Source organism: Papaver somniferum, chromosome 7, assembly GCF_003573695.1.
Source record: "Papaver somniferum cultivar HN1 chromosome 7, ASM357369v1, whole genome shotgun sequence".
NCBI classification, from domain to species: domain Eukaryota; kingdom Viridiplantae; phylum Streptophyta; class Magnoliopsida; order Ranunculales; family Papaveraceae; genus Papaver; species Papaver somniferum.
The window spans coordinates 11222044-11242692 of record NC_039364.1 but is presented as its reverse complement, the minus strand read 5'-3'; the positions used below and the strand labels follow the sequence as shown (position 1 = coordinate 11242692).

The window sequence follows — 20649 nt, the reverse complement described above, 5'->3', positions numbered from 1 at the left end:
AAAACCTATTTCTACTCACATTCCTTACAAAAATTAAAATGGTTTAGGTTATGGCGGATGTTTGTTCTCGTGAGCCCACTCGTCAGATTTGTTTCTCTTTTATCTTTTTCGATCTTCCTACCACCTAGTTGATCATGATTATTGCCCAAGTAATTTGTTGTCGGGGGTTGCTGAACTTTTTCATGCACAGAACTCTAATTCAGTGGCATTCAATGTTTGGTTATAATTGTTTTTGTATGGGACCCATTGTTTTCCAAAAGGTAGATATTGGATTTTAGAGTTCGAATCTCCCGTTATTTTAGGGTTGAAATTGTTGGATTTAAAGATTTGGGCTGCAAGTAGTTGCCTCGTTCCTCGTAGTTCAGTCTCTAAACTTCCGAGGAGGAAACGTGTGTGATGGTTTATCGTCGAAGCGACTACTCGCGGTCCAAGTTTATCCAGCTACATCAATTTAGACTTCAAAATTTTATAAGAAGATTCATGAAAAATGGTGGATCTGATGTGAAAACAATGTCAAACAATAACATGCTGCCATGTATTGGACTCAGCTGACTGCCATTAGTGTTCTTGTTTGCAAGCATAACAGCGATTTGGTGAGCACAGTTGGCATTGTAATGACTCAATATAAGAACTACACTATAATGAGATGGGAATTTTAACAAACTGCCACACTTGCAAATCCCGATTCAAGAAACTGCCACCGTTTTTTTCAGAGTTTATTTAATGCCACAACCGTTAGCACTAACGCCTTGGACCCACATGATTGGTCAAAATTTTTTGACTTTGTCAAGATTACTTACACGTGTCTTATATGGACGGCTCAAGATGTCGTGCACGAGATTATTACACGTAGCACAGGCTAAATGACTACTTTATCCTTCGTGGGATTGAAAACAGTTTGTATCGTTTCATTTTTCTTCTAGGGTTTGAGTCAGTTTTCAGCGGGATTTTGCTTAGGTTTAGTGTCTGAGTAAAGGGTTTTAGTAAAGATCGAGATTCAGAACAAGAAGGGGAAGGACAAGCAGCAGATATGATATGATTGCAAACCCTAATTTCGTTTTTCTGGGTTGAATTAGGGGTCGAGAAGAAGGGATCCATTTCTTTCCCAATTCTTTCTCCTCTTACGCATGTCTCTTTGCTGCTGTTATAGATCGATGAAGGAGGCAGATGGGGTTGTTACAGGATTGAGTTTGAGAACAACACAACATGTTAGACATGGGGCTTGGATTAAAACACGGTTTTGAGTTCAAAAAGATAATTGAATCTGATTCTGCTGTTGAAGAAATGGAACTGAGATTCCAAGTTTACAAGGAATTGGAGAGATGGGTTATGTTGGCAGCAACATATCATGTGTGAGAACACGGCAAAGCTTGAGTTGGCATCTGAATTTGATGAGAATATGGAGAAGATGAGTCTGCTGTTGATGAATTGGCAGAATTAGGTTATGTGAAGCTCAAGGGTTCGAACTGAGTGAAAATTGGATGGATGGAGGATGAGAAATAATGGGTTTTGGCTTGGGATTGAACCGAAACAAGAGAGAATGATGAACTCAGATGAAGATTTTGCTATACATGGAAGAGGGATGGAGTATGTGCTGGTGAAGGGTGGTTGTCTTATTGAGCAGCAGGAACCGTTAGATGCATGTGTTAGGAATTATAGGAATTTGGATGAGCTAATGGGATTATGAATTGTTGGCTGGGTGAACTGATGCTGTTGGTATGAACTGGTGAATGGTTTCGAGCTGAGTTTGTGTGGTGATGTTGGTAGATGGATGCAACAGTACTGCAATGGAGTGTTGGTCTTGGCTTGTGTTGTCTGCTATTCAAATGGGTTTGTCTCGGACTGGGGTTTTGTTTGTGTTGCTGAGGAGATGAATCTGGAATTCAAGAAGAGCATGTTGCAGATGATGGCAGTTAATGGAAGGCTTGAGACTGAAATAGTGCAGGTGGTACAAGTTGATACTGCATTTGGGAGACAATGTTGCTGCTGCTTCTGCCATTCTGATGTTGTGAGCTGTAAGCTGAAGGGTTTGGCGACTACTGGCGAAGCAAGGGAAGAAAGCTGGTGAAATGTTGTTGCTCCTTGAGTTAAAGATTGCAGGAGGTGGCAGCTGATGTTGGTTGTTGATGCAAAGAAAGCTAATGCAAGAGCAGAATAAACTACAGGTTGCTGCTGTTGGAATTGGGGTTTGTTGCAGCTGGTCAGATGGAATTGAAGTGATGCTGGTGAAGAGTGACTGGTGGTGGATTGAAGACAGAGTCTAGTGAGCTGTTTGTAGGCTTGTAGTAGTGATGCAGCTGAAACTGAGGTGCTGCTATGGAGTGAGCTTGAAGCAATGATGCAGTGGCTAGTGATGCAGAGAAGGGTACCAAGTGGTTGGTTCTCACGTACACCGAGTCGCGAGTTAACTCACTACTCTATAGCCGGTTAACTCAATCCCAATTAACTGATTAACTCAATCCCTGTTAACTGATTCAGGGGCTTCTATGTAATTTTGTACGGGTTATTTAATGCCACGTATGCACTAACAGAGACTAACAGCCGTTAACCGTTATCTCAAAAAAACGGGATGAAAAAAGTCAAGAGTATGGCATTTAATAAACTCTGAAAAAAACGGTGGCATTTTCAAAAACTGCATATTGGAAGTGTGGCACTTTATTAAAATCCCCTGATGAGATTTGTAGATATAAAAGTCGGTCGTTCTAAACAGACCTTGTATTTGAACACCAACAAAACTGTATGCAGTAAAATAAAAAGTAATGAACCCTTTTGGGAATGGTGGGTTCTACACGAAAGCCACGGACTCTCGAAATCATTTATTACAATCAAAAGTTTTTGGTAGATCTCATGGCTTTCTTGTGGGACCCACTATTCCCAGAAGGGTACATTACTTGTTATTTTAGGATATGGTTTTAGGAGTGTTTGAACGCGCACCATCTGTTTAGGGATACTCTTCTGCTTGTTCTTCTTAAATCCCAACTTTAATTGATTGAAGAGGAAGAAGAAAAAAAAACCCTATATTTGAGAGACGACTGAGAAGAAAGAAAATCAGCCGACGAAAAAAAAGAAGAGAAAATCATGAATTCAAACGAAGATCTACAGGGGAGAAAGGTGTAAAATAGAAAAAAAGAGCGAGAAGAGAGTGAGAGGAGAATGAGTGGTGCCTTTCTCTCTTTGCTTTAGTGTAGATATGGTTATTGTTAGATTTGGACGGTACAGATTCGTTTTAGGATGCTCATACGGATTGTTGAATTATGGAACGGTGTAGATTCGTTTTAGGATGTTCGTACGGATTGAGAAGCTTGTGTGTTTCTGTTTGTGCTAATACAAACTCGTGTATTCGATATTATTATCAACTTTCGAATACACGAGTTTGTATTATCGTAAAGAGAAACACACAAGCTTCTGAATCCATATTAGCATCCTAATACGAATTTACACCGTTACTTAATTTAGCAATCCGTACGATCATCCTAAAACGAATCTTTACCGTCCAAATCTAAAAATAACATTATCTACACTAAAGCAGAGAGAGAAAGGCACCACTCATTCTTCTCCTCTCACTCTCTTCTCGCTCTCTTTTCTATCTTGCACTCTTATTCCCTATAAATCTTAGTTCGAATTCATGGTTTTCTCTTCTTTTTTTTCGTTGGTTGTTTTTCTTTCTTCTCAGTCGCCTCTCAAATATATGGTTTTCGTTTCTTCTTTTTTGTGCATACATTTTGATGCGAACCTTTTTATCTTTTCTGCATCAAACTATATATGAAACTATTGCAATTCAAACTTTCTTTTTTGGGCATCGACATGCTTGTACTATGCTTTTGATTAGTAATTGTTGACTGAGAGTTGCTGAACTTTTTCATACACAGTAGTTTTTTTTTAAAAAAGGTAAATTCATGCATAGTAGTCTAGTAAATGCACTCAGTGGCATTCAATGGTTATAATTATTTTTGTGTGGGAACCACTATTTTTCAAAAGGTACATATTTCGGGATTTTAGAGTTTAAATTTCCCGAAAATGTAAATATTTTGTGATGTTAGGGTTTAAATTGTTGGATTTAAAGATTTAGACCGTAAGTAGTTACCCCGTTCCTCATAATTCAGTATCTAAATTTCCGAGGTATTACCTTGGCTACATAGAGTAATGCCAAATGTGTGCGATGGTCTACTGTCGAAGCAAGTACTCGTGGTCCAAGTTTATTGTCCAACTAGTAGTACATCAATTTAAACTTTAAATTCTTTTAACAGGATTCTTTTGCAAAATGGTGGATCCCATATGAAAACAATGTCAACATGCTATTGGACTCAGCTGTATATTCAGACTGCAATTAGTATTCTTATTTGAAATTCCTGTTTGCAAGCATAACAGTAATTTAGTTAAGCACAGTTAGCATTGTAGTGACTGAAAGTAGTCTAGTAAGACTAAACTGTAATGAGATTCATAGATATAAAAGTCAGTCGTTCTAAACAGATGTGTTCGAACACCCATAAAACTGTATGCAGTACAATAAGAAGTAATGAATCTTTTTGGGAATGGTGGGTCCTACATGAAAACCACGAATTTCCGGAATCATATGTTTTTGGTAAAGTTCATGGTTTTCGTGTGGGACCCACTATTCCCAGAAGGGTACATTACTTGTTAATTTAGTATATGGATTTAGGAGTGTTTAAACGCTCACATTCTGTTTAGAGATACTGTTAATAGTGAAATAAAAGAAGAGCTTTTTTCCTGATGGAACCATTTGAGTCTTGAAAGCGATAATGTTTCTGCAAGGAGATATGGTCTGAGTTTGTTATATATGTATGCAGGTGTAAGAGTGATGTAGTAGTTATCTTTCAGATCTTTAACTATCAAGCTTATGTTTGTTACCCACATACGGCTTGAAGGGGGTATCAAGGAGATATACTCTTGTGTTTGATATGTAGGCAGGTGTACAACTGATGTAATGTACCTCAAAGACTCAAGCTGATTGGAATCCTATTCTCTTGATACGGGGTTTGTTAAACTTTTGATGTGGTGTTTTGCAGGGAGTAAAATTTAATCGATCATGGAAAACATTACAATTTTTTTTTTTTGCTGAAGAAATATGGTTCTGCAGTAGTGGACGCATTGAAGCCAACCGTAATTCATCTCCAGTAAACATCTGACTGAACTGTGATACTGATAGGAATGCACACTTTTTTTTATGCACGCCTTTTTATCTTTTTCTGCATCAAACTATATGGAACTGTTGCACTTCAAAAGGTTCTTTATTGCGTATCGACATACTTGTACTATGTTTTTGATTAGTAAATGTGATGTTCAACAAGTTCTGCCAAACTCTCATGGCATCTACTCATCACCAGACAAAAGTAACCCACCATAGGGACAAAGTTTGGGTCTCATTTCTTTTTGCTTTTGGCCTGTCAAAGCAAACTCAAGCTGGAAAGGCGACTTTTCCTACTTTATCTAAATTCCAAATGCAAGAAACTTGGTTTATTAAGTTCTAATACATATCTGAAAGATCAGATTGTCTACTCTAGTAATAGCACTGATACTAGGAATTTCTTTGCTAATTAGGTATTCAATTCTTTGTCCTAGAGAACATAAAGATTTTGTTGGTACAAAAATGCCACTGTATCTTAAGGTCGGGCTATACCTTGTCTGTCCCAAGGACCAAGGCCCCGGACTTGAACAACCAGGCAATGAATTGATGTACAAATTTGGTTTTTAAGGCAAAGTAAATGGAACTGCTATTCTCTCCTCTATCTATCATATTTCACGTGCATGAAAGGCCAGTTTGTGGACTGGGTTTGGTTCCTCGTACAAAATAAACAGTAGGCTATAGAACCTAGATAGGAGTGCAGGACTGATGCGACTGTCTTGCGTTAAGACTGTTGGACTCCTATCTGTTGTTTCTCGTGCAGATGAGTCTTTGTCACGGTACTCTGCAAAGATGAAGAAGATAAAACACAAGGACCCTCACTTTCTTTAACTATGCACAAAGTTGTACAGATATCATTATCATTATCAGTCATGAGAGCTAGTGGGAAGCTTAGGAGGGGCAAGCAAAAGGTTAAAGTTCTTACCAACGGACGTGAGATGGTTGTGAGCTAGGCCAACCGATGATTTGCCACCTTTCCTTTGGGCCCGCCGGTGAACGGCCTGCTTGTCCGATTTTAAAATCTGAAAAGTCACGATTATGGAAATAGCTTTTTTTTTTCCTTATAAATATTTTTTTAATTCATCACAGTTGCGTTCGGCTCCTACGAGCAAATCCAGACAGCTAGACCAGTTTTACTGCTGATCCAACATTCATCTCGACATCATAATTCCCATCTCATTTAGAAGTTGGAGAAAACAACTACCTCTTGCAGTACAATTCTAGACAGTGGAACACTAATTGGAGCCAGCTTTCCAAACGTAAGGCTAATTATACTAGAGAGCTGTCTATTAGCACTTTGCGTTCTACACTCCCTTTTTTATATGTAAATAAGGAAATTATTATTAAACATAAAATGGAATAGGCCATTTCAAACTTTAATGAGAAAAAAAAAAAATATTACCAGATGTACCAAAAAAAGGAAAACGTACAATAAAAAATTATGATAAAGTTACAGTGCCATGACAACTTTTTATGTGTTGGATTAAACCCATAAGATCTACCAAATAATGTTATTTACATTCTTGGCTTAAGGCTATCTCAAATGAGTTTCACAAAAGCGGAAAAATACAGGAGGTTCTCAGTTGTATGCTTTTAAATAATTTTATAATTCTTACTATCCAGCAACCATCTCAGATTCACATCCAATTTCGTAAGACCATTTGTTTTCGATTTTGTGTAAGATCTGCCTCGACTTCTGACTCAAACCTAATCTTTGAATCGGGCCTGTTTGATTCAAGAATAAAAATGCTTCCGACTAACGTGACAAAGCCACCAACTCGTATATGTTGAATCTGTTGAGTTACAATTGACTCAAAAAACAAACACATTAAATCATTAAATTCAACAAAAGAAAAAAAAACCCAGCTTGTATCTCAGCTGTTTTTATGCGTTTCAGAAGGTCCCAGGTTCGAGTACCAGATGGTGCAATGTTACAGAGTTTGACATGGACGGTAAAGTTGCGACACATTAGCCACACTGTCCGCTATGGCTCCATCGGCTTTGTTCCTCATGAGACTCGCTTGTAGGCTAGCACGACAACCCGTTCAACTTATGTAATAGTACGCTTCTTGGAGCTTAGCTTGGTAGGCTTACAATTAGTTAATTACGTAATAATATTGCAGAAATTAACATGAAAGGTAGAGTTAGTTAGCCCCCTTGTGACACAATTTCAGACCCCCATCCGTTTCAGCTCCTTTGGCTAGGTTACACACGAGGCTCGCTGGTAGGCTAGCATGGAAACCTGTTCAATTAATGTAGTAGTATGTCGTTGGATCTTAGCTTGTTAGTCTTCCAATTAATTTCATGTAATAATCGTTATCCAATAACAAAAAAAAAAAATTTAAAAAGGAAAACATTGTGCTGGTCGGGTATGGATGGGGAGGCCGATGATCTTAACATGTCCCAGGCCCGACTCCGAGGGTTTAATTAGGTGCTGTCAGAGGAAAGAACCTAGTGAAATATTAAACGGCTAAGATGGAAAGAATAATAGAAGGGCCCACATTCCATAGTTCCACAAAACAATCAAGGTGATTGTGACAAATCCAACGTTAGACAGAAAGCAACAGGACAAAGAGAGCAAGAGAGATACTCTGTGTTTATATTTGGTCACTTTTCTTTTGATGAGTTGTGAAAAATCTTTCCAGAAATTTCAAGCCTTTTTTTATATATAAGAAAAAAAGGGTCTTACTCTTTCTCTCCCGACCGAGACCATCTCAAATTCTTACACAAAATAGAGGGTTTCTTAAGGTATTTTGAAGAGATAATTCTAGGGTTTAAGTATGAGCGATAGTAAGAAGGTTGACATGTCTGATGTTGAATCTGCTCTTCCTGGTGTTACTACTGGTAATCATAATCTCAAAAACCCCTTTGCTTTTAATTTGATTGTTTGAGTCTGTTTTTAGTATTTGAATTGAAACCCTGATTTTGTTTTGTTTTACTGATGAAGCTTTGAGTGAAGAGAGAGCAGATCTTGTTGGTGCTCTTAAGGTAGTACTTGTTTTGTAAATTTGAGTTTCTGGGGGTTTTTCAGTTATGATTTTGAGTAAAGGGTTTTGATGATTTTGTTTGGGGTTTTGTTTTTGTTGCAGGATAAGCTAATGTCATTGCAATTAGGAGGAGGGCAACCTGAATTTCTTGAAACCCTTTCGACTAATGTTAGGAAACGTGTTGAAGTTCTGCAACAGATTCAGGTTTGTTTTTGATTTTTAATTTGGGTTTAGTGTGTAATTTGATTAATGGGGTTTAGTTTGATTTTTGTTTTTGGTTTAATGTGTAATTTGATTAATGGGATTTTGTTTGATTGCATGTTGTTTCGGTTTGAATGATTTGTTTGCTGTAATGCTGTGAAACCCTAATTAGAACATAGGTGGTTAATCAATTAGTGTTCCATGTCTGTTCCTTTTCCTTTGTCACAGTGTTAGATTGATCAATTGGGTGGAAATCTTGTTATTTCTCTACCTTTTTGGAATTATTGTTTATGGAATACCATGCATGTTGGCACCAATTAGTGCATTAGGGGTCTTAACTGCGTTTGGCGAATTACCTGGTGTGATTGGAGTTAAGTTGGGTAAGTTCTGCTATGCAGAGACCAAATTGGAAGTGCGCTTGTGTAGGAATCCCATTTCTTGTAATGAAACGGGTAAAGTTAGAATAAGGTGATCTTTTCCATGTCTGCAACATCGGGAAAATAGCTGTATCGAAACATCTATCAATTTGGTTATCATTAGGTTTTCCCATATTTGACAAACGCCTCCCTTTTCCAGCAAAATTTTAAAGTAAAAATTACTGTCTATATGGATTCCTTTTTCTGTCTATTTTTCATAAAATGCTTGCTTTCAATTTCGATGATAAGCTTGAAGTGGACGGGTTAAGTTTGTAGTTGAGTATAAGGAGAAGTAAAAGCATTGGTGCATACTTTGCAGGGCCAACATGATGAGCTTGAAGCAAAGTTTTTTGAGGAGAGGGCTGCACTTGAAGCTAAATACCAGAAGCTTTATGAACCACTTTACGCCAAGGTATTTTCTGCATTCTTTTATTTGGCAAGTTTGAATTCATGTGTACATTTGTGTCTCCCTTGTTGGTTTCCTTTAGAGTTTGTGATTGTCTGAACACTGCACCATAGGCAAAAATTTCGAAGATATGGGTCTAGGTGTCTGTTACTGCTTAGGTAGACTTCGCACCTTGGGATGCCCCAGACCCCTAACTCATATAGACAATTGTCCATCACCCATAAGCCTGTAATTTTCTTGGTAATGTTGAGTGGCAATGAGGTAATAGTTTTATCAGTTAATATGTTGACGAGGTACTTGTTGTCCAGATTAACAGCTGTAGTAGGGTAGAATTACTGCAGTGATTATATTTGATTTTTTTTCGAAAGAAAAGAAAAAAGAGACATCGCAATGTAGACTACAAACTATTCTGAGAATCAGTTTTGCTTGTTTGGAATTTAGAGTGCTGATTATAACTCGTTAGAGTATATATTATTCTTCTGTTTTTAACTTTCTTGTCCCACTTGACAGAGGTATGATATTGTCAACGGTGTGGTTGAAGTAGAAGGAGTTTCAGTTGAAGCTGCAGTAGACAAAAAGGACAATACCACCACAGTAGACAAAAAAGACGATAAAGCAACAGAAGGTATGAAGTAAATATGAATCATCTCTTCGCCTTTATTAGTTTTAGTGTAGTTTGAAACTAAATCTTACTGTCTGCTCTGCAGAGAAAGGAGTGCCTAACTTTTGGCTGACTGCAATGAAGACCAATGAAGTACTAGTTGAGGAGGTATTGGCATTTAGTACTTCCAGTCACCTAATTTCGCATATTCCACTTTTGCCTAATCACCTACTCTGATTTTATACTTAACATTCGTCACCATTTCTGGAGTTCAGATTCAAGAGCGCGATGAAGGCGCCCTCAAGTATCTCAAAGATATCAAGTGGTGCAGGGTTGAAGGTCTTAAGGGTTTCAAGCTTGAGTTCTTCTTCGATCCTAACCCGTATTTCAAGAATACTGTCCTAACAAAAATATATGACATGGTGGACGAGGATGAACCTATTCTGGATAAGGCAGTAGGGTGAGTAGCTATTACCTTGGTTAAGATTACTAGGTGTTAGATTTCCTTGTTTTTTGCTGGAATCTAAATCTGGTTTGGGACTTTGCAGCACTGAGATTGAATGGCTACCTGGGAAAAACTTGACACAAAAGGTCCTGAAGAAGGTGCCAAGAAAGGGATCCAAGAATACCAAACCCATAACTAAAACTGAAAAATGCGAAAGCTTTTTCAACTTCTTCAATCCACCACAAGTCCCTGAGGATGATGAGGATATCGATGATGAAACTGTAAGCTCATCTCTTTTTTCGGGTTTTGCTAGGTATGAACTCTAGTTGGTTTTGTGTGCTCTAAATTCTTGCTTTGCTATGATTTTGGCAGGCTGAAGATCTTCAAACTCAAATGGAACAAGACTATGACGTTGGGTAAGATTGTCGACCTTTCTTGCTTGGTTATATGTTTGACAGTTTATCTTATCCTGCTGTTTGTGTTTGACAGTTTAAGTTAGTGAATCAGGTTTCTTTTTGTTGTAATATTGAATTTACATGAATTATGTGCTGCCATTGGACAGGACAACTATTCGAGACAAAATCATTCCTCATGCTGTGTCATGGTTTACTGGAGAGGCTGTGGAAGATGAAGATGATGAAGAGGACGAAGAGGATGATGAAGAGGACGAGGAGGATGATGAAGAGGACGAAGATGAAGATGAAGGCAAGATCAAGAAGAAATGAATGTCCACATATAAGGTTTTATCTTGAACAGCATTCTTTTTACTACTCTTAAAATGGCACAACATATAGTTTTTGCTGCCTTATAAGTTAGTCGTCCGGTTTCAGGGTGCCTCTTTTGTTAGTTTGCAGGGTTTATCCCTATTTACCAGTTTCTGCCCTCTTTTGTTACTGCCTTTCTTTTGTTAGTTTGCAGGGTTTATCCCCCCATTTACCAGTTACCGTGCACAAGTGTTCACGTGTGTGATATATTTCTGTCTCAATTTCACAGGGTTTCAAACTTGCCTTTGCTGGTTTTACTTGCAATTTTATCATATTTTTGAATCAATCTTTATGGAATCCAATTTTTTACAGTCAACTTTTTTTATGGATTCTGTAGCAATGCTGCTAGATTTTGGTAACCCATGGGAACTGTAACTGATAAGAAGAATATGATACTTAAAAATGCTGTCTGGTTTATTCAATATATCCTCAAATATATAAAGTAAATGCAATAACACTGATAATTTATCTTGTTCAATCATAGAATAAATCCATAAAATTGGTTTAACCTGTTAGCTGTTCAAGAATCTCCAATATTTCTTCAGTATTTGATATGAGCTTTCTTCATGCTCCATGCTTTCAAACTTGATATCTTCACATTTTGAGTTCCATTGTTGAATACATATAGCTGAGCTCCACGACCAACAGCCAATTTGGGGTAAACTCTGGCAGTAATACAAGCCTTTCCTCCAACTCCAAAGCTTTCCACTATTGAGTGATCAATCTGCAAACACCAAGCCCAAATTCATCAATACTTTTGTGCAAACAAGAATATGCTTATCACAAGATCCCAAGGGTTAAGAAAGTTATGACATACCAAGCTCCTTAGAGATAGCTTATCATGATAAGGATCAACATTAACAAAAGCCCCGTAAGTGGTCTTGTCATTACTTTCCTCCAGAGAAGACCTGTTGATGTTTGTGCATACCAAATTTTAGGTTAGATGTTGACACTATGGAGAATGCTTATGAAGCTAATGAGGAATGCACACCGAAATGAACAAAACTGACCTGCTCTGATCACTACACATGACCACAGCATACTTGCCGTGGTTGTTATATACTCTGAAGAAGATAGCTGTCTGTTCTTCAAATTTCTTAGATGCCAAAACTAGTAAACCAAATGGACCTAACTTCCCTTTAGCTGATGCTGGCTTAGCACTACATAGGAGTTGTGGGTTAACCCAACTTGGGTCCATGATTTCTGCATCTGCCAACTTTGGTAGCTCAAAGTGGACATCAACATCTGCCTGTGAAGTGCAACCAAACAGGATAAGAAACATGGGTTTGATTTCTTACAGATAAGAATGATAGTATTCATTAAGCAGGTCTAGATTGGGTAGACCCACCGTCCTTGAAGGGGTAATTTGCAGAGTCAGAGAATAGGACATTACCTGTGAAGCTGTGATACCAGAAATTTTGATTGCTGATCCTCTTTTAAGAACTTGACTTGGTAACTTAACTCGTTTAGTACGAAGAGAGTTGATCTCTCTTACAGGCCATTGCTTCAATTGGTTACCGCTGTGATCGAGCCAAAGAGTTCGTGGAACGGCCTGCGAAAAGAAACCACATTACTTAACATAGCTCATTTGTCAGAATATGTTGAGTACCGTGCATTTGCTTCTTAAGCTCAATCGATTAAGAAGTAAAATAGATTAAAGATTAAAGGTTTTCGTTACCTGCAATCCAGACCAGCCCTTCTTAGTGTCTTCTTCTACAGTACTTGATTCATTGATCCAACCCCACAACACTCTCCTGTTCTTCTCATGGTCAAAGAATGTTTTTGAAGCGTAAAACTTCCCGTAATCGTATCTCAGACCTGTATCACTCTCAATCGATCCTTGATCAGGAATGTACCTATCCTTCACATGATCGTATGTTCCAACTGTATAATACTCGTGCCTGGTATCATCCAAACTCACCTTCATAACATGTTTAACAAGAGGACCCATAGCCGAAGTATCGACACCATTCATTCCTTTAAGAGGGACTGGAAAGAAATCCGGGCACTCCCACATTCCTGTGTTCCTTGCAGAATGAAGAGGTTTTCTTGCCTTAATCCAATGAATGAAATCTTTGCTTCTATACATAATCGCCATTCCTTTTCTGTCAATTTTGCTTCCGATTACCGTTCTCCACCTTCCGTCAGGACCTTTCCAGGCAGTAGTTGGATCCCTGAAAGCACTAGCATTGACACCATCAGTGGGTTTCATTATAGGATTCCATTTAGCTGGTTTATCCCATTCAACCAGGTAAGGATCGGATAAATTCTTCGGCACTGCCATGTTCTGAACTTGGTAATTCCATTGATTCGACTCGATAATACCCGTGTATTGGATAATCGGCTTTCCGTTCACAAATGTTGTTGAACCTGACCAGACACCTTTGATATCAAATGGTTCGGATGTGACAATGGCGTGTTTATGGTGAATCCAGTTAACGAGATCGGTGGATGTGGCATGTGCCCACACTATGTTACCCCAGACAACACCAAGAGGGTTCCATTGATACATTAGATGGTAAATTCCCTTGTAAACCATAGGTCCTGCAATCAACATATAAGCCGAAGAGACCATCTAATCAATCAAGTTATTCATAACAGACAATGAATCTGATTCAAGAACGAACTCAGAACAGACTGTAACAGATTACTAACCATTAGGATCTGTAGATTCAGCAAAATCAATTTGTCCATTCCATAGTTAGAACATGGAAACAACCAAAACAACAAGGGGAACCATTAGAGCCACATAAAAACAGAGCAAAACAGAGAAAAGATAAATACATACCATTCATCCAATTCTTGGAAGGTTGGAAATGGTAACCAGTTCTGTAAGGCTGATGAGCTGGGATATTGGTAGATTGAAGAGATTGAAGGTTTCTGTAATAGAGATGAGAAGCTTCAACTCCATGACTGATCAAAAACAATCCAATAAGCCACAAAACAGTATTCATGGCCATGGATCTTTCAAACTTTTTTGTGAAGAGAAGGAGAAGCTAATGCTTGAGTATTTAACAACAGTTTCTGATTAGGCCTGAACCAATATTTTATAGTATAATTTTTCGAGTTTCAAAGCAAGTTTCTCTAAAGAAATATCTATGAAACAACTAGAAATACAAGTTGAGAATGATTTCCAAAGTCAAGAAGTCAACTTGGATTGGTTGATTGTTTATCTGAAAACACCCAATCAAGTGGAGCTATTTTGATTTACGTGGTTAAAAATCGGAGTGAATATGGGGGGAGAAAGATTTGGAAGTTGGGATGCTGTTAAAAGACAATACATCGGCGATTTTTGATATAATTGGATTGCTATGCTTGCGGTGAAATAGGAAATTCAGCTGAAAAGATAAAGACTGACCGCTTGTTTGTTAAATCTGATTCACCTTAATCTCACACCAACTAAATCTGATTCACCTTAATCCACTTGGATTTAGCTCGAGTTAAATGTATCGGGTGAGTCAGGAATTAGAAAAAAACACGTGACTCGGAATGCTCTTGTCTTTGATAAAGATAAGATGTCTACGACGAAAAAAAAGTGGTGGTTATGATTGGTGTAAACTGTAAAGTGGGCAATTAGACGGTTGGAAACATAGAAAGTAGTAATTCATATCATATCATATCAGTAAAGAACTAATACAAAAGCCAGGCTTTTGGGTATGTATGTAATCAAGATTCTTACTTTCAAAAACAGTGTGTTTTGTTGAATAATTTAATGAAAACAGGGGAAGTTCATGTCTTCTTCTCCTCCTGACCTGACTGAGTACATATTTTAATACCAAGATCATTTATCACGATCACCAGTGACCAGACATTGCATACATGTCCACCAATCTCTTTCCAAGTTGGTCATTCTTATCTCCTCCCAATTCCATCTTTTTACTCAGACACCTGGCCTCTAGTTAATTTTTCTTTCGGGAGGTATCAAAATCTGAGCAAGTTCTAATGTACAGGTTATAACCCTAAATATTAATATGTGACGATTTTTACTGTTCGAAAGTGCTATTAGTGCAGCTGTGTTGGTAAGATGCTACGGGCACTAAGCTCCAATAGCAATGGGGCTGAAACTTAATCATACCAAAAGCTATTTTGACATCATAGTCCGTAATCAAATGGTGGTCCAAGATTTGATTTCTTGGCATGTCTTTTTGCAGAAGTCAACTTGGAACTGTTGGGCAACTTATGAGCACAAAACCTGGAAACGAAACCATGGAATTATGCCTTTTCTGATACGGAGGATAACTACTAAACAAAAGGGAAAATATTGTGCGACTAGTCAAGTAAGGTGAGCAAATGAGAAATCAATATACCCATCCCATGACCATGACTGCTTTTACATGGCCCTTGCTGGCTTGCGTGATTATTTTACACAAGACTTGTTTGCTCTGGTCAATCAACAACTACGTACATCACTTTGTATATCAATCCATACTAACTGACTCAAGTTTCTGTCTTTCTGGTCACAATATTGATTAATATATCAATAGAAAAATTATCAAGGATAAAGAAAATCTTATGATATCTTAACCAATTTGTCAACAAACAAATAAAAAATGCATAAGGTTTTTGACAAAAGAAGTCACAATGGCGTTAGCTGAAGCGCTGAATACAATACAATGGTAAGTAGCCATATCAGCTGTTTGAATCATGAATCTCGTGTTTACTAGAAAAACCATGGGTTCTACATCCAGCTACGGATAACCTGAAGTAGATTTTTTATTTTTTTTCCGGAGATGTAGGTGTAAATAATCCACAGGGCTAGGTGGCAAGATCCTAAGCTAAGTTGCACCAGAAAACAAAGGAAAAGAAGCACCGAATAACTCGAGCATGCACGAAGAAAGAGAAATCACGTGGGCCGAGTGTGACAACCACCTAGCTGTCGGATGTGACAAGTCTCCAATTATCTGACAAGACTGACAGAAGATCAGAAGGTACTCGGTCAAGCAAAGGAAGCGAGTCAAAACAAAGGGACGAGAAAGGAGAGGGCGACATCGGACCAAATAACATCAAGGGATCGGCCTCGAGTATAACGCCATCAGGAACTTGAACCACATCAAACCACCAACAAGTCGGAGGAGCATCAAGGTAGGCCCGAGGAGGAACAAAAAGATAGATACACCATGACTTACATTGTAACTTCGTTGTATCCCAGTCTTAGCCTATAAATATAAGGGCTTGAAGAGAAAAATGAGGAGGTGGTAAGTGAGAGAAAGTTCACACTTAGATAGAAAAGAAGTCATTATTGTGAGTGATCATCACTTGTAACCAAACTTGAAGTAATATTAATCATTCTTTTCACCCCGTGGACGTAGGTAATCATACCGAACCACGTATATCTTTGTGTTCATGTTTGTTCATGCATCTTCACTTTGGTTTAGTTTAGTAGTTTCACCCTTGGATGTAGTGTGCGATTTTATGGTACTACATTCTGGCGCCGACTAAGGGGAACGTCTAACATCTTCGGATACCTTGATTTCGTCCACCAAATGAGATAATCTAAAACTCCTAAGAACACCTTGAGTGTTGGTCGATGCTAAGAGATAAACTCTATTGGTGTGACTCTTTCCATTATTGTTTGTTTTCCGCTTTTAGTTAGGAAAGTTAGGTTTTCATTTATCAGGTTTCGATAGAAAGAAAGATTCTCAGTCCGGTTGTGTCTGGTTAGTCAAGTTAACATGAATATTTCCAAGAGCTCCCAAATAAGGCCATCGACGTTTGGTAGTAGCCGCCGCGAAACTCTGTCAACAAATCGCTTGGCTGCGTGAAGTAGCGAGTAAAGTTATGATGTTTTAAGTGTTGGTTTTCGTCTTCTTTACTTGTTTTCACCTTCAGATTCGAGCAGTTAGTGAACTTCTAAGAACTCCCAAGTAACATCTTTTATGTTTGGTTGTAGTCACTTGAAGTTCCGTGTCGATATCTTGAATATTTTAGACTTCACAAAACCCGTTTCGACATATCAACTCCAAACTGAGGAGTTAGACCGGAGAATAGGGAACGGATAGTAGATGGATTTCTTTTACAGCTTTTGGTTTTGAAGTAGTTCCAGTGAAGTGAGTACTGATCTATCAGCTGCGGAGACTGAAGTGTAAAGGGTAAATATGGGACTTCATCCAGAGAGAGTTATCTTCAACAAACAGGCGACAAAACTGAGGAGAGAAACTGTTGGAGGTTCTGTGTGCAAAACCAGATACGAGCATGAAGAAAACTTCGACAACTTTGAAGCTTAGCGAATAACAAATCTAAAGAGGACCAATCTTCTTCCTGATCTTCTCTTCTATCTTGTCCTTAAACATTGAGATCTGGAAGTTTTATGTTAAAATATTTTCCAAAACGCTTTCTTATGAAAATTGGGGTTTTGTCCTGGTGGAAAAATTGAATGTTTTTTCGAAATCTTAACTCGATTTCATTTTTGATCGGAGATTCTCTAACAAAAGATCTTGTTTTACAAACCCAATTAAGCTATTTAGAAAAAATTGAATGACGAAGTTTTCAGCTGACTTGGGGATTTATCTATTTGTTTCATCTAGGGATTTTCTATCTTGAATGATATAATTACTCTTCTTGGCTATTCACCCAATCGATTTTTTGTTGCAGTGATGATTGGAATGGTGTCACAGTAAAGGGACAACCTCACAGTTGATTTTCTTAGACGCGATGGGAATCATCTCTTGTCTGCATCATCGGTAGCTGATGATGAAATTCATGAAAACACCACCAATTTAATCAGGACATATCAACTAGTCACGGGACAAACTGCCACAATTAAACGAAGCTTTGACTAACTGGCTCGGATCATCGTCATCTCGTCTAACTTCCACCTCGGGGCAATTGAAGATTATGAACTGCAATCAGTTTCAGATCGGTTGCTTAAGTGGAAGATATCATGGGTGTGCTTGCAACTTTGCAACGGTCAAATTCAGGTCATTATCGAATATTGTTCTTCAAGTGACTGAAAACCTTTGAATTCAACATCAAGTTAGTTGGGTCTCAGCACTCAGCTTCGAGGTAGATCATCATCGGGACCAAATGTCACAGCTCAACCAAACTTACCATGTCTACTCATTGCACCAATCTCGGGTCTGGCCATCTCTGGGTTCATCGGCGCAGTTCCAATCAATAACCAACTCGTCCAAATTTGTTCGTAGCGTCAATGGGAATTACAACGACACAGTTAACCAATTCGGATCAGTGTGATTCCATATCGGACGAATCACTTAACTTACTCAGAGCAACATCACCTCGCGCCAGGTCAAATCAGGTAGATACCCAAGTAACAGATCGGAGATACCCATATCGGTCATTCCCTTTTCATCTGCAACGCCTAGCTCGGGTCAGGTCATTTTACATCGAGAGAGATGAATCATATCGGACAAGGAAGTCACTTCAAATCGACTCAGGCTGATTAACTCGGGAAGATTGCAATTGGCTCGCTTCGGGAACTTAGTTCAGGAGAATCGAGTCGGTTCGTTCCAGAATAACACACTTTCATCGGGACATTCATTTATAACAGGGAAACATTTTTAACTCCTCAATCCTCGTTATGCTAGTTAGTTTGATGATTTTTATTTAAAATCTTCTTCATATAAGTCTGGGGAAAGAGAGATCGGCTTAGTCAAATGCAACCCACCTAAGAAAGCATGAATAGTTTGGTTTCAATATTTAAGAACGTAAATCCGAGACGTTTGACATGCAAATATGAATTAGTTTTACTACCTTGGCTTATTATCTAGTCATCGTGAAATACCGTTGTCGATCCATGTTTATTCGCTATGAATTCCATCCTTTCAATTGAGTAATCTCATTACCACTCCATCGAACCTGAAATTGCATTGGACTTCTTAATGGCACATCAACCGATTGCTTTAATTGTCACCTTAACCATTTACCATTTAAATTGTCACCAGGCTTAATTCTTCAATGAATTTATTGGGGTCATTTAATATTTACAACTGTCACTTATCTGAATTAAAAGTCGCAGGTGCATAAATTTAATCCCGAGTATCAATTGAGAAGAGAATAATATTGGCAGCACACACACGAGCTGCGGGCAATGACGTATACTCCAAAGGATGGGTAGATTTTTAAGGGGTGATGAAATGATCCTCTATGACCAATCCACCAGACCTTACCCACTGAATTCGTGAAGTATCGGCCTCGCAGCATCGTGTAAGATCACCTCGGATGGGGATTGTTTCCAGTAACCTCAGACTACATCGGACTAACTCGGAGTAGAATCACCTCTGGCCACCTCCATGCAATCTTTATCTCTTGTCTCACCAACTTCCGGTCACTACCCATCGCCAGGAGAAGAACTGAATAAACGATCAACTCCGACTGACATATCCTTCCTACATCGGATCTCCTTGAATCACCATCTCGGATGTGATAATTTTGTCCAACACAACCGACGTGACAGCTCAACTTTGATGCTGTACTGGGAGAACCTGCTCGAATCATGCGACGAAATGGGACAGCCACGTAACATAGGGTATAGAATTCTAACATAAGAACGTTTCACGGAGACATCAAATGTATCTCTGAAGTAGGAGTAAGGATAGAAGCTGACGTCCTGTGTCAAGGGGTGTCGCTTACCAAAGCGCAGGCCATGACATCAACCATCGGAAATAAAAGCTAAGTTCCACCTTTCTCTAGCACTTAGTCCACTCAATATATCGCTTGTAACATTCATATTTATTTTTTTATAACATTCAAATCCTAGTGAATAACCCAAATATGATTTCGCATGCAATTGTTAAAGTAGATCATGTTATTTTAAAACCATAAGTACCAAGTCTTTGGCCAGGGTTTCGGGAAAGCGGGCGATGTCGTTAGTGGTACTATTATTATTGGGATGTCGAATGTGCAATCTGGGCTAAGTTCTTTCGTGGATGCTCACTTAAAATAGCTTGTTGTTATAGAAAAGTGATGATGGGGATGGAATCTATTGAACCTTCGGCGAAACAATCTCAGAGGAATGCTGTTATTGACGATCTCTTGTGATCAACCATCTTGGATCAGCCCAACCTCGGAGTATGTCATTTCGTGCCATCAAAGCCAACGTTTATAATCAGTACACCTTCAACCATGACGTACGAAGAGGAAACCACTCGTTAGAGATCATAAAGGACTACGCAATCACGTTATGATAAGGAGTAAAGCTCATTCGACTGTCGTGATGATCAGAAAAATAAGACCCATTATTTGGGACCATAATAATGATCAATGTGGTTACTGAACAGAGTTCCACTGCGATAATGAGATAGTGAATTGGAGTTTATCACCAATCGCTATGGATATACATACAAATATCTCCAAAGATAACAGAAAAATCACTTGATTTTGTGAAAAACAAAGTTCCGACGATAATGATGTTCGTATACCATAAATGGTCACTAATATCTTGGGTCATGAAAGAAATACATGGTGATGTAATAACTTTAACACAAAGGAAAATTTAACTCGAAAAATATCATCTCGGGAAGTGACAACCCAAGAATGATAACTTGTTATTAATGTGAGAATCCGTCTCTGGTCACCACCCAATATATGGAGGGGAACTTCCCACACGATCAACTCGGACTCACATACTCTACTCATATCTGACCACCTTGGATCAAACCCTCGATCACTGCTCTAAATTACGGCCTCGGCTCCAGATAGCTCGTCTCGGGACAACAAGAAGTTCTAAA

At 38.5% G+C, this 20649-nt stretch overlaps 2 protein-coding genes across 2 annotated transcripts; one reads left to right on the top strand and one right to left on the bottom strand.

Moving 5' to 3' along the window:
- Positions 1–7700: 7700 nt before the first annotated feature.
- On the top strand, positions 7701–11271 carry LOC113295527 (nucleosome assembly protein 1;1-like). Its single transcript, XM_026543856.1, has 10 exons — positions 7701–7987; positions 8091–8131; positions 8233–8334; positions 9067–9159; positions 9664–9778; positions 9861–9922; positions 10030–10214; positions 10303–10480; positions 10572–10615; positions 10762–11271. The coding sequence occupies exons 1-10, from the start codon at positions 7924–7926 to the stop codon at positions 10922–10924; spliced, it is 1047 nt and encodes a 348-aa protein (XP_026399641.1). The 5' UTR covers positions 7701–7923; the 3' UTR covers positions 10925–11271.
- An 82-nt stretch (positions 11272–11353) lies between these two features.
- LOC113295526 (beta-fructofuranosidase, insoluble isoenzyme CWINV1-like) lies at positions 11354–14072 on the bottom strand. Its single transcript, XM_026543855.1, has 7 exons — positions 13752–14072; positions 13619–13627; positions 12642–13507; positions 12357–12515; positions 11974–12212; positions 11781–11871; positions 11354–11687 (listed from the first exon to the last, which is right to left on the bottom strand). The coding sequence occupies exons 1-7, from the start codon at positions 13921–13923 to the stop codon at positions 11505–11507; spliced, it is 1719 nt and encodes a 572-aa protein (XP_026399640.1). The 5' UTR covers positions 13924–14072; the 3' UTR covers positions 11354–11504.
- Positions 14073–20649: the final 6577 nt, after the last annotated feature.